The sequence below is a fragment of the Neodiprion pinetum genome, chromosome 2 (assembly GCF_021155775.2).
Source record: "Neodiprion pinetum isolate iyNeoPine1 chromosome 2, iyNeoPine1.2, whole genome shotgun sequence".
Lineage (NCBI taxonomy): Eukaryota > Metazoa > Arthropoda > Insecta > Hymenoptera > Diprionidae > Neodiprion > Neodiprion pinetum.
In genome coordinates this window covers 27,802,189-27,822,149 of record NC_060233.1, presented here as the reverse complement: position 1 = coordinate 27,822,149, position 19,961 = coordinate 27,802,189, and the positions used below count along the sequence as shown (strand labels likewise).

The 19,961-nt window shown below is 39.9% G+C and overlaps 2 protein-coding genes across 5 annotated transcripts in view; one reads left to right on the top strand and one right to left on the bottom strand.

The window, feature by feature from the left end:
• dbo (Kelch-like protein diablo) overlaps nt 1–19,961 on the bottom strand; it is a 137,291-nt gene that overhangs the window by 73,686 nt on the left and 43,644 nt on the right. The gene's annotated exons all lie outside the window — the stretch shown is intronic.
• Nucleotides 4,169–19,961, top strand: part of LOC124211290 (uncharacterized) — a 31,928-nt gene continuing 16,135 nt past the window's right edge. Inside the window, exons 1-5 of the mRNA XM_046610198.2 lie at nt 4,169–4,881; nt 9,538–9,894; nt 10,744–11,004; nt 12,262–12,488; nt 14,860–15,010. Of these exons, the coding sequence (XP_046466154.1) occupies nt 4,875–4,881; nt 9,538–9,894; nt 10,744–11,004; nt 12,262–12,488; nt 14,860–15,010 (1,003 nt within the window). The 5' untranslated portion in view covers nt 4,169–4,874. The remainder of the gene's footprint in view (nt 4,882–9,537; nt 9,895–10,743; nt 11,005–12,261; nt 12,489–14,859; nt 15,011–19,961) is intronic.

Sequence of the window (19,961 nt, the reverse complement as noted above, 5' to 3'; positions counted from 1 at the left end):
AGAGTGATTCAACCGTCTGCACACTTTGACGTATAAATCCATGTTACACGTTTTTTAGATCTGAGAAACATCACCACACGTAACCCATACGATAACCTATTGTAACAACCGAAAGAGCAGTTGTGATGTACGACGATGTCGATAGAGTCGAATTAGGTGGGTTAAGTATAGCTTTGACGCACGGTTACCACGTAACGTGATTCAACATTCAATTCGCCGTATCAGCATTTCATGTGTGTAATACGAGCAACACAAGTTATCAGTTTCTACTTCCACCTGGATCTGGGTGTACGTGAACATTGTGCCTATATCGTCAGTTACCATTTTCCTACAACTTTAATATACCTATAAACGTGTGCCGAAAAGATTCGCATTTGAAAGAAAGAACAGTCGTTGAGCGTGACTGTTACAATTTTTTCGAGTTTTTACACAACTTTATGCCATTTTCTAACATTTGCGTGTCGCAAACACACGCGGCCAGTTATTGAATTTTACACCAAACAGTGTGCACAACGATTTAAGCTGCACTTTAGACTCCATATCTATACCGTTATTTCAACATTGCAGCTCCTACGTATCGATTTCGGCCCAATGGGCTGGAATTATGCCGTTGATGAGCATCTGTGATGTGGAAATTTCGAGATAGTCAGAGTGTAAACAATTCGTGATTTTTATTACCGACAGTCCATGATGGATCGTGTACCTGGTAACAATATGTTAGAGTATTTGACAGAGTATACGTACTTTGTACGATATAAATCGAAACCTTACATTAGCTTACAGAGCCATGTATTGAGATAAGCCGGCACTTTTCAATTACCTTCCAGGTCACTCCTTTTGGTGCACAATATGGATAGTAATCCATGTATACTTTGTCCCAGTACGACATCTCGCGTCGCCTATCAATGACCATTTTCACTTGGTACTAGTGTAACAATTACAGGTACGTTATTCTTTCTAATCCTCAGGCGTAATGTCCTTTCAACCGAGTCGAATTGGATCGGCAACATTATTCCTAGACTTTGAATACGATCTGTGGATACACTGAGAAATTTTTATTTCCGCTTACCGCTCAGTCCTTAACTATTTTCATTTTTTACCACAATCGCAAAAAAAAAGTTCTAGGTACGAAATGAAAATTAGTTTTCTAGCTGTTACCGGAGAGTAATTCCAACGACATTCAAACAGTTTTTCTAACGATACCTGTTTTACCGAATCTTTCTAGTCACTGTAAGAAATGAAATTTTTCTCAGTGTAGGACGAAATAGCCATCCGTAGTTTCGCGCCTTCGGTCGAAGTTCACTTTTCCTCCTTACCAACAGACCAACCTGTGATGTCGACTTCGGTTGGATCAGAGTTGGGATTGAGTCGGTCTTGAGTGTGTATCCGCTCTAGATTATAGTCCGGAATCTAGAGCCGACGATGAGGTTATGCGGCGTTGAGGAGGAGGATCCGTCTTCCTCCAAGGTAGCCAATGAGGAGAGACGCCGCGGCGCCGCCTCCGCCCCCGCCCAAATGCTGCGCATCTAATCGACGCCGAGAGTGAAACAACGATCGTCCGATCCGTTTCTCCTGACTCGTCGTGACTCGTCCTGACTCGCGACAAATCGTCACCATATATCCCGCGCGTTGGTTCTCTTTGCCGCGTCTAAAATTCCCTTGAACCGTTCGAATCCAGACTTCTGGCTTATTCGAAATCACTTGAAACTCGTAATTAATCGTTAGCTAGATTGTGAGCATTAAATTCTAGTTAGTTATTGGGAAGTTCCAATTGTACCCTCGTTCTAAAAACACTTTCTTAACATTTACGGTATTTTAAAGTTAATGTCCGGAATGTCGACAACAATTTGCATTTACCAATTGTTATTATTTACGGTATGAATTATCTTAGGAAAAATTGCAAACTTACTCCAACTTAAATTCTTTTGGTTGACTGTACTTTGAAGTCTAATTTTCGTTTAGTTGGTACGAGCGCATGATTATGTTTTTTACTCTATTAACTATATATTGTCATTCCAGCCTACTTTTCCGTTGTAGCTTGATCATCGATTTATTAGTTGTTTGTTAATAACATTCGTATGTTTTTGTGCCGTACGGCTTGTTACAAGTCAAGGCAAACAAATCGAATCTATCTATCCGTCTATTTATCCATCTATCCATCTATCCATCTACTTATCTATCTTTCTCCAACTCCTGTGTCGATTATACACGCTATGGGAAGTAATTGAGCCTGGTTTCTTTTTTCCCCCTTTTATTTTTTTATCCTACACACGATTCTAACAGAATCAACATGCATCTACAAGCACACCGTGAAAACTATAACGTTGTAGAAGGTTTCAGATTCGTTACCGATATTTTGACACAAGTCTTTTTCCTCTAAAAATTAGATGATTCTTACAGTAAGTGAATTGGTTTCAGAGACTTATCGTTAATCTCACTGGGCCGATACTGTCAGTTACTATTTGGTATGAGAAGAAAAACTAAACGTTCGGAAGCTCGCTGAAGATCCCATTTAGACGTTGAAGTTTTTCCCCAATCAAGTTTTATCTACAGGTTTTTAGTTTTCATTTCTATCGCGGTCATTCCGAGTTATATATTTATCAGTTCTTGGCAGGCAAGCAAGGTTTGCAGACAGCGTACGTATAAATTTACAACGTGACCTAGACCAACTTTTATACAAGTAACTGTAACGGGATTTTACGAAATTTATCAATGTTCAAGAAATCGTAACGTGAAAACATATTATTTTGCTAGAAAACTATATCATTTCTAAATTCTCATCAAAGAATAATATATACATGGATAAATATTTTTTTATCGAAAAGACGAATTGTTCGATAGGATATAGAGAAGACATGGCTGGCCTTTCGCAAGATATTCAGAAATTTACATCGTGTGAATTTGACGTATTGAATTTGTAGTAATACGATGATAAGTGAACGTATCGTTGTAAATCATAATTTCCCGTCACTTCAAAGTTATAATATTCTATCCAATTTCTACATCATGACATTATCCCGTAGAATTATTTTTCAAGGTACCCTGTAAAATAGTTTCAGACAAAAAACAATGTATATTTTCACAGTTCAATTAATCGTAAAACGATCAAGTTAGATTGTACGGGATGTTCGCAATTGCAATAAAAATCTAAATAAGTGTACAGTTGATCTAAAAAAATTAAATGCAGCGTGTCGTTCGACGTATAAAATCATTATTTATCATCTCGTTGCGCATTTGAATAAGTATTCGGTAAATTGAACGAAAACAAAGAAACCTGAAACGTAAATGTCTGCACTCAACATTAACGCCACAGCATGGCAATAATATGCGTGGCGCTGGCATTCGTTAAATTGGTTTGAAAGAACCAAGATACACTTTCAACGCATACCCACAAACATGCATTCGATCGTATAACAACTACATTATCGCCCGATTAATCATAACCGTTTGACAAGCTATATCAACCGTATACCCGATACTCAAAATTCCGTCCAATTTCTGCGCATTCCGCGTACCGTGCACTGAGAAAAATTTCATTTGCTACAGTAACTAGAAAAATTCAGTAAAACAGGCATCGTTAAAAAAGCTGTTTGAATATTGTTGGAATTAGGAAAAACGGAGTTACGCCTAACAATTTTGCGCTATCGTCGATCCTTTTTTGTTAATTGCAACGCAAAATCAGTTTCTGAGGTATACTCTACTTTTTTAGTTAAACAAGGCTTTAACGTCCATTTATTCTTGCACAAGCATTAAATTTTCGCAACAGTTGCAAGAAAATCTCTATTACCAGCGATCGTAACGAGAAAGAATACTGACAAATTTTCACATTCAACCTGCACCGATATTTTTCGATTGTGATAAAAAAAAAAAAAAAAAAAACTAAAAACAGTCAAGGACCGAGCGTTAACCGTAACTAAAAATGTCTCTCGTCAATTTATACCTACCAACAAGCGGATCGTTTAACGAGGCGTAATCGGATCATCGTAAAGGTGAATTTACCGCGCGGATCGTCACCTATTGCATACGGGTTGATATCTCCCCTCCAGGTTTAACTCCGACTAGCCGCTCCTGCACCGTCGGCGTGACTACAATGGGCGGGGCATCGTCAAAGTAACCCCAGGTTGAGCTGCGACAGGTAGCCAAGGTACGCGCGTATGGAAGCCCGAGGATTGCAAGGGAGCATCGCCGGCTCAGTCTGTCGAGGTCCTTGGCCAGGTTAGGGCAGAGACCGTTCCGCCGATCGCGAAGCCTTTTACACCGATCGGTCTTAAAACACGCAGCCGCCCCTCCACCCCCCAACCCCCTCCGCCCTTGCCACCCGGACGCCATTCGTGGATAAAACAGATCTCGTCTCGCGGGTTATTTGGGGCGAGAACACCGATGGGAGATCGGTAGCGATATCTTCGACAGCGAACGAATATCCCGCCGATCGAGGCTCTGCACGAAAGTGAAGATCGGCATCGGGTGCAAAGATGATTGTTGACGAAACGGGCCTTTAACTCGAGACCTCAGTGAAGTCCGATTTATCGTCGAACGGTTGTCCGATCGGTACGTTGCAGTGGGAAAGTTTCGTTATCGCGATTTTTCCGTCAGTTTTGTTTGTGAACGATCGCACGTCCGGAAGACTGGTTTTTTTTTTTTTTTTTTTTTTTTTTTCCTTTTTAAATACCGTTGGACGTAGACCTTACGGTTATTAGCGAGATCCGCGGCAGTGATAAAAACTACGTCGACGATTTTGATATTCGAGGAAGTTGTCGTGTCAGTCTGGAAATCCATTTACTCCCAGAGAGGCTTCCGGGGGAGATTTTTCCGCATGCCGAGATATTGATGAACTCTGGATTGTTCCGGTGTGTGGAAGAAAGCGTCGAAACGTGATGTGTGGTGAGTTTAACATTAACCGTCGTTCTCTTATTGTACTTGGTAGAGATTTTCGGGTAACGAGCTACGTTTCACCGATCGCGATCGGTTCTCGTCCGAGAGATTGGCACCGCGATCGACGAAACAATTAATAACGCTAACTGAAAAACAAATGAAACAATAAATTCCAATATCGAATTACAGTCTCTACTGCCGGTGGTGTGATATTCATTCGTTATAATCACAACGATTTTTTACACCTCGTTTTCTTCCAACTCTTGAATAACCTGTTAATTTGACACGTTCGAGACGAGAGCTTCTGCCTTGCAGTGACGCTTGTTATTATTATTTCGTTCGGTAGCTCGATTCACGTTAAATCACAAATCGTCTAGCTGTTTCGTACCAAGCGATGAAAAACAGGGCAACTCGTGAATGGTTATACAACCAATCATATTATTTAAATCAGTGTGTTACTCATGCTTTTCGCGCGATCGTGAAAAAGATTGCAAAGACGACAAAAAAGGAAACCCCCCCCCCCGTTGTTACAATGGACATTGTCTCCTCGGTAAGGACAGAGATTCGTTCTTTGCATTAGACCAGGTTTACAATTCGTGCATGCGTGCAAAGCTATGCAGATTCTATTCACCACTGTGACGAATACACCTATTTAACCGTCTGACACGTAATTACTGTACGGTATTTAGGCACTTTAAATCTACCATCAATGTTCCGCGAAAGTGATTCTTCCTCCTCTCTAATTTTTTTATTTTTTTTTATTTTTTTTTATTTTTTGGGTTTGGTTTCTTCTTCTCTTTCTTTTTTCTAAATTTTTTCACCTCCTTCCTCTTCGTCTCTCTCGCGAATCAATCGGTAGTACGTATTACGGCGTAACTGACAATTAACTTGTCAAACTTACTGCGCATACAGCCGGAATTAACAAATCTGCGTTATAATCGTAACAGGGGCTGCGGCGTATAGTAATTCAGAAGGCTGCTGTGCGGTAGATTTGATCCGAGATAAACGTTAATTTCTCGTTTACGGCTCACGTTTAATATTTGGCCAGCTTCTTTACTCAGATTACCTACGATACGCATCCTTCAAATATTGACTACCTCAAATAAAAAACGTTCATATAAAAGACTTTAACGTTGGATTGACGGAGAGCACACCACCTGACCACACATGATTGCTGTACCAAAAATACCGTTTCTGCAGCAGCAACGTGACCGTTGTTTTGCTGGTGGCATAAAAAAAAAAAAAAAAAAATAATAAAATACTTTATATGTATATTAGCTCGGATTTTTTTTTTTTTTTTTTTATACGTGTCACGATCTTTCATAAGACACATGACACTCTCTTTTTGTTGGTTATACATCACTTACAAACTACCACGAGTTATATACCGTGTCATATAAATACGCGAGGCAGCTTTATATATAGAGAGACATTTGTCAATGTCAAATCACGGAACGGGACGGGCATAAAGTCAACCGCCACCTTCTGGCATCGATATGTCGTTCGGAAAATGCTCAAAAAAAAAAAAATTGTTACTGTAAAAGGTATATATGGAAATTATTCAGACGCTTACGTCAGTCGCCAGATACACACAAGCGATCGCTTTATTTGATTTGGTCGCTGTCTGAAGGTATTTACGTCGATTCGCGAGAAAGAAAAAAAAAAAAAAAAAAAAAAAACAGATCTCATTCCGTATCGATTTCTGCAACCACGCAACGTCTGTATTTCGGGATATTTTCTCTCTTTTAATATTTTTCTTGGAGTTTCTCCGATTCCTGCAGCCCCGCGTAAATAACACAAATGAGATTGCATCGTAGGGGATGAAAAATGTAAAGAACGAATTAAGGCTGATTCGAATCTCGAGCGAATCTAACAGCTGGAAAATATTTTATTCGGTTTAAAGTATTATTTACAGAATTGAGACATCTTCACAGAGTCCGGTCGCTTGAATTTGATCGATTCGTTCCTAATCGCGTACATTGAATTTTATGTGATCACGACAAGATGCGATACTCGATCCGTTTCCACGTTCACATATCCGACATGTAATGCCTATTTTCACGCGAGTAAATTTTCGCCACGCGTTACCGTTACGCGCGTTAGAACAGCGCAGGACAATGAAAGCTATTCCTAATCGTATTTATGGTGGTCGTAACGACTTGCGTGCAAATGCGTTCGGACGCGTCCTCGTCAAACACGCACGATTCGACGCTGATAGACACGTTTTTCGGATATCACAACCGGACGGGGAAGGTGGATGGACAAATACACACCTGATATCTGCCTCGAATCTTTGATATCGTTTCATATGAGGCGGGGAGCTGCTCCCCGCTTTTAGGCATAACTTTTCTACATACGTATGGTTCTGGTCTTTGCCTGCGTTATTCGATACATTTTCATGAGAATTGATTGAATATTCATTCCGATAATTCATTCGTTTGCATGTTCGTTCACCGAGGAAAATTTCATTCGTTACAGTAGTTAGAAAAATTCGGTAAAACAGGTATCGTTAAAAAACCTGTTTGAATATCGTTGGAATTACGAAAAACGAGGTACGCTTAACCATTTTTCGCTATTGTCGGTTTACTCTACTTTTTTAGTTAAATAAGGTTTTAGCGTCAAGTTATTGTTGCACAAGCATTAAATTTTCCCAACAGTTACAAGAAAGTATAGCCTAGAACTATATTTTTCGATTTTGGTAAAAAATGAAAATAGTCAAGGACCGAGCGGTAACGTGAACTAAAAATTTCTCTCAGCGTTGCTGCCGCTATTCGAAAAATAATTTAAGTCTACGATAAAATTTTTTACCTCCTACGACCGGGGCTTGATGATTTAATTTTTTCGCGCATAATTTGGATACACGCATTTTTTTTGCAACCGATCACAATTATAATTTCACCAAAATATCGTTATTCGAGTATTGGAGAACACTCTCTGTTCTCTGATGCTTAAAATCAACGGTTATAAACGCTTGGGAACACGGGAAAATAATCGAATGAAAACAAATTGACCAAGTCTTCGTTTTAGACGCGTATACAGTGTTATCACCGATCTTCTGGTTTGCTCATAATTAAGGTTTTCTTTGGTTCACGATCGTCTTCTTTTTATCGCCTACGAGCTTATACAGCACAATGGTAATGACACGAAATTTCAATTATTACGAATACGTGTATCGGCCCCTCGTGGATACTTTAGATATCCATACCCATATTGAGAGAGTAATATGGTTCCGATAAAATCCACGTCATGTTACAGGCTTATATCGTGTAGTTATACCTGTATGTAATTCTTTTTCACGCTACCGTGTCATCAGAATTAGCGTCGACCGATCGTTTGTGTGAGCTTAAATTGCCACTAGCAGAATCGTAAAACGTTAGTTTTCCACTGGGTAAAAATTTATACCGCAAGTCTCGATTGCGCAAAATGCGATTTATGGCTGTTACACTTAATTTACGTTCTTCGGTAATTTTGGAAGTTGGATATTTGAATTTTGAGACTGGTAATTTCGTCGCATTTTTTAAATGGAGCTGCGCCAGATTCCAATTTGATTCTTTCCGTATTTATTGGTATAGATGCGTATTTATTGCCTCAAACAGGGTTGCATTAAATTCATGAGTAGCCAGAGTTGAGTGGGAGTTGTTCAAAAGTAGCGCGGTTATTATTACGGACCGCAATTCAGTCCGACGGTTCTTAAAATATTGGTATAATTATTTTTCTGTGCAGACTGCGCCAGCTCTCAAAATGTTTTCAATTTTTCAATAAAACGTATTATTCGCACAAATAACTTTTATACGTGAGAGAATTTTACGGACAATTGAATAAAAGCAATATCGAGTTTGTCCTAAAACATTTATTCGAAATTAATTCAATATGTCTGCGATTGTAAATAATATACCCGTTTAGTCAGTTTATGCGAAAAATATCAACGCATGTTTATTGAGAAAGGAATTTCGACCGTCACGGTGTTTCGACTTCCGTTAGAGTCGACATTTTGATAGATTTATTACGATTTTCCAAATGGCTATGAATTTTTCTGGTCAACGATGCGTAGGCTCTGATAATAGCCTAAACAAGTAAAATTTTCCCCTTTCGGTAAGGAAGACTGACCAAACAACGATATCTCAAAGGATGTCGGAGTGCCGATGAGGCGAGCAAATCTTATAAACTTACGCTTCTTCTTTTATTTCTACAGCAATGAAATCGTTTAAAATCTTGGGAAACGACAGTATTCGAAATTGTGCTGAAACTGTGTCGGCTGACAAGAGTTCAGAAAATTAACGTCAAAACGCAAAATATATTTTTGTACACATTCAGGATTAAGAATATATCGGTAGCGTACGAAATCGTCAAAGTGAGTAAGAATTTTCTGCAAATATATTCAGACTCTTCGTTAATTTTTCGTACTGTTTTCAGGCAACGCAACACAAAAAAAAAAAAAAAAAAAAAAAAAAAATAAAACAATAACGGCAAACACGTTTATTTTCCAAATATTGAAACGATTTCGTCACTCCGAAGCGAATAAACCCGTATAAATATATTCGATTTGTTCGAATCGTCGGCTCTTCGGCCCCGAATCACGAGCGTGCGATTATCCCGTAAAATCGCGATCCTTGCCGATAAAATCCCGCAACCCCCGTGACGAGTCCCCGTTCTCTGTCACTCCAGAAGCCGTCCCGAGGTCCTGGCACGTGAAACCGGAGTTGCACCCGGGCACAGTCGGGGTTCCCGCCGGAGCATTGTCGCCCCCGGCAACACTGTCGCCGCCGGTAAGCCCGAGCTCTGCCTTACCGGCGTCCCCCTGGAGTCCTGACGGCGGACGGGGGAGCAGCAACAGCAACAGCAGCAGGAGCAGCTCGAGCAGCAGCTGTAGCGGCAGCGGCAGCACCGCAGCGTCCGCAAGGATTCCGCCGGCTCCCATCCTGGACCGATTCAGCGCTTTCACTCTAGTCTCCCATCAGCAACATCATCCTGACTTACGTCTGCCCAACTTAACCTTCTCCGCGGGAACGACCGGAAACCGTGGTAAGTTGTGAATTTTTATCCATTTTTCACCAGTTTCCGTATTTCTACACGGTTAAAAATTTCAGCACGAAACTTCTTGCACTGTATTACAAGTTTTATAAGTGATTTCACCGTACATTTACTGTGTGTTCAATTTACGAACACAATAAATTTACTACAAAATTTATTGAGATCAAATTACTTTTTTGCCTTTTTTTTTTTTACTTTTTCCTATAAATTTTAGTAAAATTGAAAATTTTCATTGTAAATTTCAAAAAAAAAAAAAAAAAATGCATAGTAATTTACGTTGCTACACTGAATTTGTAAATTTACACCTCTTTTGTACGGTAAATGTGTAGTAAATTCACAATCATTTTTAACAGTGTACATATCGAGCTGGTTTCATGAATCATTACGTGTTGTTTGTCACCTTTTTAACCAATTTGCCACATATATTCACGTCTTGCTCGTTTTTGCACCACTATTCCGAAGAAAGTTGCAAAAAACTACATGCAGGTTTTAGTTTGGTGATTTTGGAGGTCGGTGAATCCGAATTTGTTATCGGATCTTCGAAATTCGAAACAGCAGATTCAACACGGCGGGCTAAAATGGAAAACTCGACTTGATTCGAACGAAACTCCAGTTTCGTCTCACGAGCTTTAGAAACACATTCATCGAACCTTATGCCATTTTTGTGAATTACACACACTTGATATGCATTTTGATTATTGATTTTCATTTTTATTCGCGTCTAACAACACGCGTCGATGTCTACGTGTAAATCCGTCCGCTTGCCGAGTCCTGCTTTTCATTTTCGTAAAATTTCTTTCCCTCCTATGAACACATCGTATCTTTTTGTCAAATTTGCAGAAATGCGGTGCGGTCTCGTTTACGGGGGCTATGCCAGCGGGAGCGTCGCTGGGGGTGCGGTTGGGGCCTTGCCTTGGTGGGCCCATCACGCCGCAGGTCTTCTGCTGCCCCATTCTCTACTGCCCTCCAGAATACCGGGCCATCATCAAAACGCGACGCCTACCGGGGCCCAGCTACATCCCGCTGAACCTTTGAGTCCAGCGAGGGCCAGTTCCCCGGTAACGCATCGTGGTTACACACCCGAGAAGGCCAGGAGTGCCGGTGAGTCTCGATTACCTTCCCATAAACATATTACACGTAAGGTAGATGCGCTATTTTTATCACCTTGGTACCGTTTGCGGTGATCGTTTGATCCAGTCTACTGCATAAGCATTACAGTTGTCTAACGATGAATAGCTGAACCTCTAGTACCAAGGCGAAGCAACTTGTGTGCAAAAATTATTCAAAGTCAGAATTTAGTTACGAATCGAGTAATCGAAGAAGTCAAAAGTCAAATGAATAAATTACGGAATTCTATAAAGAAACACCACAAATGGTAGAGTGACCATACATCGTGCGTCCATCCTACGGGTGGTTATTTTCAGTCGTATAGTATAGGGGAAGGGGGGGGCAAAATGGGGTACCCCAAAAATTTCGTAAATGGTCAAAAATGACATCCAGCATCATTTTACACCATTAAAAGCTAAAAAAAAAAAACATTTGTATACTTTTTGCGAAAAACTACAAAAAAAGAAATAAAATTTTTTTTTTTTTACTGGAAATTGAAAATTGACACTATTTACGTTGTTTGCAACTACAAAAAAAAAAGGAAAATTTAACATATTTACGTTCACAAAATTTTAGTATTTGCCCCCCCCCCCCCCTTGCCCCATATCATCAGCGAAAAACATCGTCCCGCATTTTTTGTTACGCTCTTGGACTGGTGTTTGACGGTGATAAGACGCGACTAATTAATAAATAGCGGTATATCGAACGGTTGTTATCAGCCGTTCGTGTATAATTTACGTAATACTGCATCAAGTGCAGGTTAATCGGTGCTCCTTATGCATGCGTCACTAATGCGCTATGAGTGCAAGTATTGCTGCAAGCAGATAGCAAACCCGCCAAGGACAGCTGGAAGAACCGTTGCTCTAAACTGATAAGGATATGGAAAAACCAGTATTTTTCTAGCACTGAAAATGCGTCGACACTAACCGCCAGGCCTGAAGCTTCAAGGCTTTCGGAATAATATTTTCAGACACTATTCGGAGTACCAACGCGTGGACCCAACCATTTTCATGAAAAATAATCGTTCCATGTCCTTCCGAGTCACATGAAGGGGCTTTTGGTCAAATACCTCGTACTTGTTTCGTTATGGTTAACCGATCTAAAAAATCTCAGGGAAGCCCAACCTGGACTAGTTTCTAGTCGTACTTATCGGACAATTTTAGAAACATCTCGTCCTAGCTTTCGCCACGGCTACGGTGATTGCATATTCGATATTTACAGGTGTGTGCGTGTGTCGGTTTTATTTTACAGAGGAAGAGGCGCCTCTCAATCTGAGCACAAAGCCAGGCGACAGTTCGCCGAGCCACAGTTTACGCAAGAGCGAGATATGGTCGCCAGGCTCGGTCTGTGAACGAGAAGCGAAGGAAACGCGGCCTCCGTCGTCCTGGAGTCCCCCGATCGCCTCAACCCCAGCCGTATCGAGGCTCGTACATTATTCACCACTGACGCCACCCTCTTCCTCGGAGAGAACTTTCCAGGTAAGTTTTAAGTTCCGACTCGGAGTCAATTCATGCGTGTTTCGCATTGAGAAAAATTTAGTTAAACAGGTATCGTCAAAAAAAAGTGTTTGAATATTGTTGGAACTACAAAAAAACGAGGTACGTCGAACCATTTTGCGCTATCGTCGATCCGTTTTCGGTAATTGCAACGCAAAACCAGTTTTTAAGGTTTGTTCTACTTTTTTAGTTGAACAAGACTTTAACGTTAATTTATTGTGGCACAAGCATTAAATTTTCGCAACAGTTGCAAGAAAATATAGCAACAGCGATCGTAATGAGAAAGAATGGTAACGGATACCAGACTAATTTTCATTTTCTACCTAGAACTACATTTTTCGATTGTGGTAAAAAATGAAAATAGTTAAGGACAATTCCTTGTCATCTGTAGAGCGAAACGAAGTCAATGGGGCGAGAAATTTTTACCCTTTGGCAAAACCGCGGTATGTATACAAAGTTGCGGTTCGAAGCTTTTCGAAGCATTCCAGCATTTGAACGAACCTTTTAACGCCAACGCAACATCATGTGTCACTTAACAGTGCGATACATCAGCCCGAAACATGCCGTGGTAATTATATAATTCGAAAAGCTGGCCAAGGTGACCATTAGTCGGATAATTTGTCAACCCGGAATATCCTGTCAGACGTGTCACTGATTGCTCTACTGCTTTTCTCACCACACGTATACGTACACGTTGCAAGTACCACAATAGGTAATTTATGGACTATGTTTATTCTTTCCCGTATTTCCTAGATGCAAAGTACGTGAACAATTTCGCGCAACGTGTCTTAAACAAACAATTATTTCCAAAAGTAACGGGTTTGGAAATTTTATTCGAAGCAGATTTGGGACTGAACATTGAAAAAAAAAATCGATTATTATACATGTGTCTACAAAGTAGAGAACCAGAAAATAATCACTTGGCATTTTTATTTTTTTTTTTCAAGCAATATGATTTTGGTTGTTACGAACAATTGAATTTTAAGGTGGTTCTCAAACGGTTTTCGATTTTTTTGCTCTCATGGGCTAAATTGTTTGAAAATTGATGCGATCTCTTGCAGTGAAATCGAGATATTTTATACCGTACGAAGACGTTATTTGAGTTCTTTGTATTCTGATTAAAATCAGAGAAATTTACAGGTTTGATACGATTATAAAAACGAATACCAGTATATCCGGCTGCCACTAAAATTAAATCGTCGAATTTCACCGTAGCCATAATATAAAATGTTTTATTTCATAATTTTGTAAAAATCGATCAAATAACCGAGGCTAAATCGGCAAAACACTCGACGGTAGATCGAAAACAGGTAGAGATGTAACTCCCGGTTTGAAATTGCAGACTTATTAGTATCTTAACGGCGTGAGCTCGTTTCCAGGTCTTTGTCTCTGATGCAACCGGAAGTATGTGCGTTCAGCTCGGTATGAATGAGACGCGGACTCCGCACCTCGGTGTCTCGGCATCTTCGTACACCTCAGTTCCCCGTATGAATCGACAAGTTCCTTGCAATTCCCATTCTTATTCAACGGCATTGAAAAAGGAACGCTAATAGCGACGCGCTCCCCGCATTATTTTCTTATTTAAACTTTCACGCTATCGACCGGAGGCGTCTGAACGGCGCGGGAATTTAAAACCCGCTGATTCGATACGCGTAAACGTGGATCGGATGAATATCAAACATCGCACAACGCGTACGAAAAACGTTTATACATATCATAGAATTACTAGTTCGAACAGCGATCCGATAATCGGTGAGAAAAATCGAGCCGCCAGCGACTCGCCGTCGTCGCCTTTGTTCTGCGCATGCTCGCAAGCTACAACCAATGAGAGAGCAAAAACCTTCGCGATGCACCTGTGCTCACAATCGCCAACGTCTAACTTCAACACTGTGTACGAGAACGCAGAGACTCGGACGTAATGCTTCTTGTATTCCTTTTCCTGGAATCGCGTGTATGTACGAATATGATGGTCCGATGATAATGCGATAAAAAATAGGAAACAACTCACCGAGCTATAATGATTCATGATAATCGATTAACTTCAGCAAACATCGAGCACGTTTACAATGACTCGTTCTTATTGTGCACACCTCGGTAAAACGTTCTCTCATGTGGCGTCTCGCGTCTCGCCAACTTTTGTCCACATTTTGCACACCGTACGTTTCATTTCGTTACATTTGTTGCCTTCTGAAGGGTTCCGATATTCGTTTAAAAAGTCTGGAAGTACCGAATTTGAAACACGATGGACGTCGCAAAGTAGCCAACTTCGGAGTTTTGTCGTACTTTAGACCCGATGCAAGTTACCAAAGTGACTGTGAGTTTTGATCACCCATTTTCTGTACTTTGTTCCCAGTGCAAGCAGTGCGGAAAAGCTTTCAAGCGGTCCAGCACGCTGAGTACGCATCTACTGATCCATTCGGACACGCGGCCGTATCCGTGCCAGTATTGCGGCAAGAGGTTTCATCAGAAATCAGACATGAAGAAACACACCTACATCCATACCGGTGAGTTTCAATCCTTTTCTCGCATAAAGTATATTCTATTCCGATTTAAACGACATCGAATTATCCGAGAATTTCTGACGTGTATTTAATCAAGTTAGTACAACGCAGAGCGGGGGAGAGAGAAAGAGAGAGAAAGAGAGAGACCGTTATATGTATACCTGCGAATACAGGAATACAGAATGCGTAAAGAATTGTGATGAGAAAAAAAATTACATCGAATCGGAAAGTCATCGTGCCATCGCTTCAAAAGTATGGATTGACCGGTATTGACCCTTTTATTTTGCAAAATTATAAGTTCACGGCACAAATTGTGAATTTATCGACGACGACGACCAATTTCTGGAGGGTTAAGACACCAAAAATTTATTTCCTGGTAATTTTAGAACTAATTGTAAGGATCAAACAGATAGAACCAAAATAGGTCAATAATTGGTACACCTACAAGTTACTTTTCCTCACAGAGGGCGATTCTTTGAAAGAGGGAAATCGTTGTTACGCAGTCACTGAATTCACTGTTCAGAGAATGTGAAAAGGCTAGTGGTGTAGTTTACTGTAGAAATTACGACAATCGTGGTATCATCAATATGAAAAGGGCTGACGAAATTGCTGCACAACAAAATTCTCACTATTTGCATAGTATATACGTATTCTCAATTGGCTTCGTGACAGTCGCAGTGCACTTGACAACAATAAACTACCCTTTCGTACACTTCGTAGGCAAGTGAGGTTAATGTAGCAATTTTCCCACTAATGCCGACAATTGAGACGTGTGTCTTGAAAGCAGTCCGTAGCGACGCGAGTCTCGTACTCAATTCGTTTCTAACCTATTCTTAGTGCGAGAAGTCTACGCATCCGTCTATCCATCTGCCGGCGGCTGCCTGAACTAATGTAAAAACTATAAATCAACGTTCAGCGTCTGGTCTTTCGTTTCGATGAAAGAGAACTAAAGTTGTTTTTTAATCCCTTCCTAATAATTGCGTTCGTTAAACAGTTTCGCGACGAAGAATTTTTGATTTTCTGAAACCTAACGAAGATCAAAACTCGTTTAAAAAGAGTTTGAATTTTTTTCGTACGTTAGGAAACACTTTCAAAAGAAACTGTTACATTCATCCACATTGGAAATCTGAATTTACGATTTCATATGAATTTTCAATTGTTACATTCAAATTACTGGCACTAAAACAGTGCCACACTGAGGAAAATTCATTTCTTACAGTAACTAGAAAAATTGAGTAAATCAGGTATCATTAAAAAAACTGTTTGAATATTGTTGGAATTACGAAAAACGAGGTACACGTAACCATTGTACGCTGTTGTCGGTTTACTCTACTTTTTTAGTTAAATAAGGCTTTAGCGTCAATTTATTGTTGCACAAGCATTAAATTTTCCTAACAGTTAAAGGAAAGTATAGCAACAGTGATCGTAACGAAAAAGAATAGTAACGGATACTAGAAAACTAATTTTCATTTTCTACCTAGAACTATATTTTTCGATTGTGGTAAAAAATGAAAATAGTCAAGGACTGAGCGGTAACCGGAATTAAAAATTTCAGTGCAGTGAAACAATAGTGTTTTTCGATACTAGTGCGCGAAGGTGGCAATGCCCGCACAAGCGTGAAGGCGCAGCACGAGCCCGTAGACGAGTTGAAGGGCGAGTGTGGCGCATTCACGCGAGATAGGCATTGCCAACTTTCGCACTAGTATCGAACTCTATTTTCTGCTACACCTGTAACGGAAAGTCCGACGTGCACGATTATTTTTACACGAAACCACGGCACGATGTCTGTTCAGTGACGATGCCGAGCACGGCAAAGAGTGACAAACTATTCCATCGGTGGCGCTAGTGCAGCTGTTTGCGAAATGCGTAACTGTGGATAAAAGCGCGACTGTCTTTTTCGCACACCGCTAGCAATGCGCGAAGGTTTTTTTCTCACACCCCTAGCAGTGCGCGAAAGTTTTCTCCCGCGCATGTGTATAAAAGACTACTTTCGGTGCTTGTAAATGGTGCATAAAAATGGACTTTCCATGCAGGTGTTGCAAAAATGTAGTTATTTCGTTAAGATACGTTTTATATATTCACACGTTGTACAGGGTGTTGAAAAAAGGTGGATACACCTAGATAGCCCGAAAACGAAGTAACTTAGAGATAAACTGATAATAGATTCCCGAATGACCCCGGCGATGGTTAATAAGTATTCGGACGTAAAATTTCCCGCTGAATCCAAATTCGAACGAAAAAATTGGGGTTTCCATTTGAAATTTCAAAGTTGGGCCTCATAAGGCCCCCCCCTGGGCCCATCTGGTCCAAAAACTAATATTACCATTGGATTCCCAGGGAAAAATTATTCGGGAATCTATTATCAGTTTACCTCTAAGTTACTTCGTTTTCGTGCTATCCAGGTGTATCCACCTTTTTTTCAGCACCCCGTAAACATACCGGTAACTGCAGGTTCAGACTGGTAGAAAAAATGTTTTCGCACCAGAAATCCCTAGTGTAAAGAAAACGATCGTGGATCGTCTGCACGTTACATGTGCGTATGTCGCATACCGGTGTAGATGCGTACACATGTAAGCCTAGTCCAAGAGGCGCGGAGGTATAATAAAGCTATATATTCATACTCCCAAGAGTAAATCAGACCTGTTATTTTCTTCGGAATTGTTAACACATTTTTTTTTTTTTTTTTTATTTTATTATCGTCTGCGCAGTTTTGCATCGCGATCCCGTTCCTCAATGCTGGTTTAGCCGCGGTGTATCGTGCCAATATTATTATACACACTTCACTGTCCTCGTTGTCTTGATTGACATTACCGTACACGATACGCTGCAGAAATTCGCTGTACGTGTATGAGTGAGTGTCGGATATGAACACGATGCGTGTTGAAAAAAAAAAAGAAAAAAAAAGAAAAAACCTCAAACGAGACAATGTAATTTGACATATATGAGTTCGTACATTATTCAATGGAAGTGTTCAGCCGAAATTGATGTGCAACTTCAACCGACAATTTTATTACATTGTTGAAACCTAGGAAAATCGTACTTGACGTATTCGTGTGACAGGAAATAGCACAGAATCGAGGAAAATGAAGAACCGATTTTTAGATCTGGCAGATTGACAGAGACTATGTTTTATCAGTTGTTTTTACAGAACAAACTCTTGGAGGAAAAAAATCGAGGTCGGAAATCGAAGGTCTTCACCTTTTTCAACGTTCCCGCAAATTTGCCTATCCGACTTTAAAAGTCCAACGTCAAAAAATCACTGTCAAAGATTTTTTATGATTGTTGGTATGGCAACAAAAAAAAATAAAAAAATCGGCTGCCTTATTACTCGCGCAAGCGCTTGAAGAAAAACTGTTTTCTTGTTACTAACCGCGGAGTGAGTAAAAATAAATTAACCTAGTTAATTTTTATCATACAGATGTTTTCAGTCATCAGGCATTTATCACCAATTCACTGAGTTCACCGATGAATATAGTCGATTCAATTTACATCAACTGTATATAACAATGACTTGTAAGAATTTTCGCCGTAGTTCAATTCACTGATTCGTACATTATGAATTATGGTATACATAGTTGTCAGAAATAAAATGAACCTCCCTATAGCTGAATAACTTCCCGCAGGCATACCTGTCACGTGGCTACAGTCGGTGGTATAACTACATGTAATTTCGGCCTAAATCAACCATGGTATAAAGATCAAGGTACCGCCTAGACGCGGTTAGATATTTTCTCCTCATCAATATGCCATGGATTGGGTAATGCCGAGGCGATTGTTCGTGCGGAGAGGATGTATCGCGTAATTCGGGGCTCGGAAATAAAATTGCGCCGATTCGAGTGATCCTCCCTTCGCACCGCCTCTTTTCTTCTCTCTTATCTTACCAAAACCCTTGCCATCTTGTCGCGGCGCAGTATGATTTACATGCCGTCGTAAGTACCTGGGGTGAAACCGTAATAATCACAAAAATGAGTCGCAAATATTAAAAAAAAAAACAAATTGTTTAAATTTCTGGATGACCGTCAAAGTAATTTTAACCTTGGGACCAATCGGTTCTTTTGGAAATATGCGTTTTCATGAGAAATAAAAGAATACAAGTTAAAAAAACAAGTAAAGATGATCACCGGCTAGAAGGTACGACGATCCGTTGAAAGGAGTTGAGTGTATGAAATTTGACTAAAAATAATGTTTGTTCAGTCAATTTCTGATCGTAAGACAAAGAAACTGCAGGTAGATGTTCGATATTACAATACTATATATACGTATATACGTGGCTTCGGCCAGTTTTTATTTCGCCAAAATATTCGCTTCGTATCAAAAGATTGTATTTTATTCCAAAAATTGATCCTACCGTCAGATCCTGCTGTACATTGACTATAAACAGTGTAATTTACCCGTTAATATGGTTTTAAAAAAAGTGATCCGAATTCTTAATTTGAATGTCGTTTAGTTGACATGACATGATTCATTTTTATAAAATTTCGTGGTTATTATCGCAATGTAGTCAGTAGACTGTTTTGAATAACGAAATATGTTTTTTCCTTGCGCAAGGTTTACTTCAAAGTTTAGTCTTTTCCAAAATCCAGAACCTTTCAACCCAAGTCTTAAAACTGTACGATTATTTAAACGAAAAATAGGCACACGGTACTTTAGGCACATACTTGAGCTAAAAATTCCATACCTTGGAAGGATTTGTAGTTGGGGGAAGAAAAAAAAAAAAAAAAAAAACTAGTCAGGCATACCGTTGCGAATATTGCACGTACGTGTTATACTACTTGAACATCATGCGATGTTAATTAGGAATTGATGAAACATGAACCAAGTATAAAGCGATACACACAAGTATAATGTATACACATCACACGTATATCTATATATATATACCTATAACGCATGAGGATATATATGCGAGAAGGTCTGGACTTTGTCCCACAGGAATAATTCATGGGAAACTTTC